This window comes from Aquarana catesbeiana, linkage group LG04, assembly GCF_042186555.1.
Source record: "Aquarana catesbeiana isolate 2022-GZ linkage group LG04, ASM4218655v1, whole genome shotgun sequence".
In the NCBI taxonomy this organism is placed as follows: Eukaryota; Metazoa; Chordata; class Amphibia; order Anura; family Ranidae; genus Aquarana; species Aquarana catesbeiana.
Window position 1 is genome coordinate 9322601 of NC_133327.1, and position 3711 is coordinate 9326311.

General features: G+C 43.4%; 1 protein-coding gene across 1 annotated transcript; it reads left to right on the top strand.

Annotated features, from left to right (window-relative positions):
* The first annotated feature begins 415 nt into the window (after positions 1-415).
* On the top strand, positions 416-3246 carry LOC141139034 (E3 ubiquitin/ISG15 ligase TRIM25-like). Its single transcript, XM_073624809.1, has one exon. The coding sequence runs from the start codon at positions 467-469 to the stop codon at positions 2123-2125; it is 1659 nt and encodes a 552-aa protein (XP_073480910.1). The 5' UTR covers positions 416-466; the 3' UTR covers positions 2126-3246.
* The last annotated feature ends 465 nt before the right edge of the window (positions 3247-3711 follow it).

Below are 3711 nucleotides of genomic sequence, written 5' to 3' on the forward strand. Positions count from 1 at the left end.
TAACCTTTTGTTCCGAAATCGGTTCCCCCTCGAGGTATTGTTCTTTTGTATAATAGTTTATTTTTGTTTTTGTTTCTGTTTTGTTTTTTTATGAAGTTTTTTGGGTCTAAAATCAGTTCCCCCTCTGGGTAGTGCTCTTCCATATATAAAACTGTGGAGGTCACATACTTCCTGTGGAGAGTGGAGCTCCAGTCTGCAGCCAGATACCCTTAGGAAAATGCAGATGTGACAGGAAACATGTGGCTTCCACTTCCACAAGTTGTGTCTATTGAATGTTTGACATAAATGTTCATTAAAAAACGTGGAGTGGAGGCCACATGTTTCCTGTCAAACATGAAGCTCCAGTCTGCAGCCAGACCCCTCCCTGAGGACTCGCTCCCTCTGACTCCCTCCCTCTCGCTCCTCCCTCTGACTCCCTCCCTCTGACACATCTACTTAGTTTCGTTTCTCTCTTCTGCAGTCAGCGATGGCGTTCTCTGATGCAAGGAAGGAGCTGGACTGTTCCATCTGTCTGAACATTTATACCAATCCTGTGATACTGAAATGTGGACACAACTTCTGCCAGGACTGTATAGAAGGTGTTCTGGATACACAGGGGGGGTCTGGAGTTTATCGCTGTCCTGAATGCAGAGGGGAGTCCCAGGAGCGGCCTGAACTTATCAGGAACATAACACTGCGCAATATAATGGAGAGTTTCCGATCTACCGAGCCAGAAAAGGAGAAGGAGAGCCAGATCTTTTGTACGCACTGTATTCACTCTCCTGTACCTGCTGTTAAATCTTGTCTGCTGTGTGAAGCTTCTCTGTGTGATGACCATCTGAGAGTGCACAGCAAGTCAACCCAACATGTCCTATCTGACCTCACCACTCCCCAGAAGAACAGGAAATGCTCCGTCCACGAGAAGATCCTGGAGTATTACTGCACCGAGGACTCTGCCTGTCTCTGTGGGTCCTGCAGGCTGCATGGAGACCATCAGGGACACCAGGTGGAGGCACTGGAGGAGGCCTCTGAGAAGAGGAAGGAGAACCTGACCAATGCTTTGCAGAAGTTATTGAAAAAGAAAAAGGAGATGGAGGAGAGTATGGAGATTCTGCAAAAATACAAGAGAAAAGTACAAGACAGTGCCGACGGGATAACCAAGAGAGTCAAAACCATATTCAAAGACATCAGGAGACAACTGGACATCCTGGAGAGGAGAGTTCTGAACAAGATCTCTTGCCAGAAAGATAATGTCTTTATCCCAGCCTCTGATTTAATTCAAGAGTTGGAGATAAAGAAGGACGAGCTGTCCAGGAAGATTCGTCACATCGAGGAGATATGTAACATGACGGATCCACTGACTTTCCTACAGGAATCAGACAAAGGTGACTTGTGTGATACTGAGGTTGGAGATGAGGAGGACAAAAAGAGACATGATGAACTCCTTCATGGTGGGGGGGAACTGGATGTGACCGGAATCTCACACACATTATATACAGGATTATCTGATATATTAACAGGAGTCAGTGAAGCGATTATACCAGTACCTGCAGAAATATTACTGGATTTAGACACTGCAAATAATTATCTAAATATCTCAGATGATAGGAAGACTGCACACAAGGTGAAAAAAAATCTAAATCGCTCTATTACATCAAAGAGATTTCAGGTCTACCAAGTAGTAAATGGCAGTGTTTATGATTATAATCTTGGCAAGCATGTTCCACAATACAAGGATGTGATGTCTCCTCAGGTGATGAGCAGTCAGAGTTTCTCCTCAGGGAGACATTACTGGGATGTGGATGTTGGGGGATCATCACACTGGAGAGTCGGGATGTGTTACTCCAGTATAGCCAGGAAAGGAGAGGAGTCAGAGATTGGATGTAATGAGAAGTCCTGGTGTCTGGAGAGGAGCAGCAATCTGTTATGGAAATATGACAAACAATCGAAAATATTGGGCAACATCCCAATACACAGAGTCAGGGTGTGTCTAGATTATAAGGCGGGGCGTCTCTCTTTTTATGAGTTGGATATTCCGATCCGACACCTCCACACCTTCACTGACACCTTCACTGAGCCCCTCCATGCTGCGTTATACGTAGGGGCAGGTTGTATAAAGATAGGTGGGGGGGGGCGGGACATGTGACAAATCTGTAAAGAGACTGGTGACATCACAGGGAGGCTGATTCTCTTTGGTGGGACATTCAGTAGTATAAAGTAGGAGGCTTGGGTTCCCGCTGGATCACCTATGATTAATACATCCCTAAAATTCTTCTAAGGACAACTGTCAGGTTATTTACAGTACACTAAATTTCCCAGCATGCCTCAGAACATAGCTGCGCACATAGATTGTTTAACCCCTCAATGCCTGAATGTAGTTTTGCAACTTTTGCATGTTGTAGTAAAACTGTACATATCATTGAAAGAAAAAAATGTTTTAAACTATCAGAAAATGATATTTCCCTCCTGTCACACACAGTTTCCCAAAATTATATATCAGACCCTTAAGGGATCTTTGGAGACGTAAAATTACTTTCATTTAAACTATCTATTTTTTTTTTTTTTTATTGTGAATGTCACTTTTGCTCTAGCACATCTTACAGCAAGAATGATGAAAAAAATTAGCATAGAGTCCCCCAAAATGCATACCAGAGCCTTTAAATCTGGTATGGATTTTAAGGGGGAACCCCATTAAAAAGGGAAAACAAAAAAATCCATTGGGTTTCCTCTCAAAAAAACATGCCAGACCCTTACTCTTAGCATGCAAGCTGGCTGGCCAAGAAAGGTGTGCACCCTCCCTCTCCCGAACCATACCAGGCCACATGCCCTCAACATGGGTGGGGGTGCCTTGTCGGGGTGGACCTCCCTGGCAAAGCACCTTGTCCCTTTTTGTTGATGAGGACGAGAGCCTCTTTCCCACAACCTTGGCTTGGTGGTTGTGGGGGTCTGTGGTTGGGGGTATTATCTAAACCTGGAAGCCCCTCCTAAAGACTCTAACCTAGAAAAAAAATACACCCGAACGTTTGACAAGTCCTTTATTAAAAAACATGTTCCTTGTTGTAAATTTATCATAGCGTATGCCTATTCTAATGTGTTGTTATCATAAAGTACTTTTAATGTATTACAATAGAGTACTCCTAATCGAATGTATTGCTGTTATAAAATACTTCTAATGTTTTACAATGATAGAGTATACCTAGTCTAATGTATCACTAATCTAAGTACTGCATGTTTGTTCTAATATAAATATAGTCATTATAATACAAATCTAAAGTTTCCTTCTGAACTATCAATACTATTAAGAATCCCTATTCTAACTTATTGCTATAGTTAAGGAAAAGTTTACATTTTATCAATTCAGGACAAATTACCAGGTCATACTGCACCTTCTCTACTACTAGCACTTATCTTACCTGAGCTCCCCCATCACATTGATCACCAACTGGAGCCCTTGGGAAATCCCCGGTACTTTCAGGTATGGGGGAAAATGGAAGCCGCTCCCCTTCCTCTCATGATGTAGTGAGCATCCAATCACCAGGCCCGAGCTATGTCACATGGGAGCGGAAGGTCCTTAGCCCAGTGCAAGCTCTGACGTGGACCAACATAGAGCTTACCCAGGGCTGTATATATGGGTGTCTGGTATATGAATATGACCGGGCAGTGTGGGGAAGGTGAGTATCAGTAGCAAAGAAGGACGGCTCTTTATCTGAGGATAATCTGTTACTTTGACGC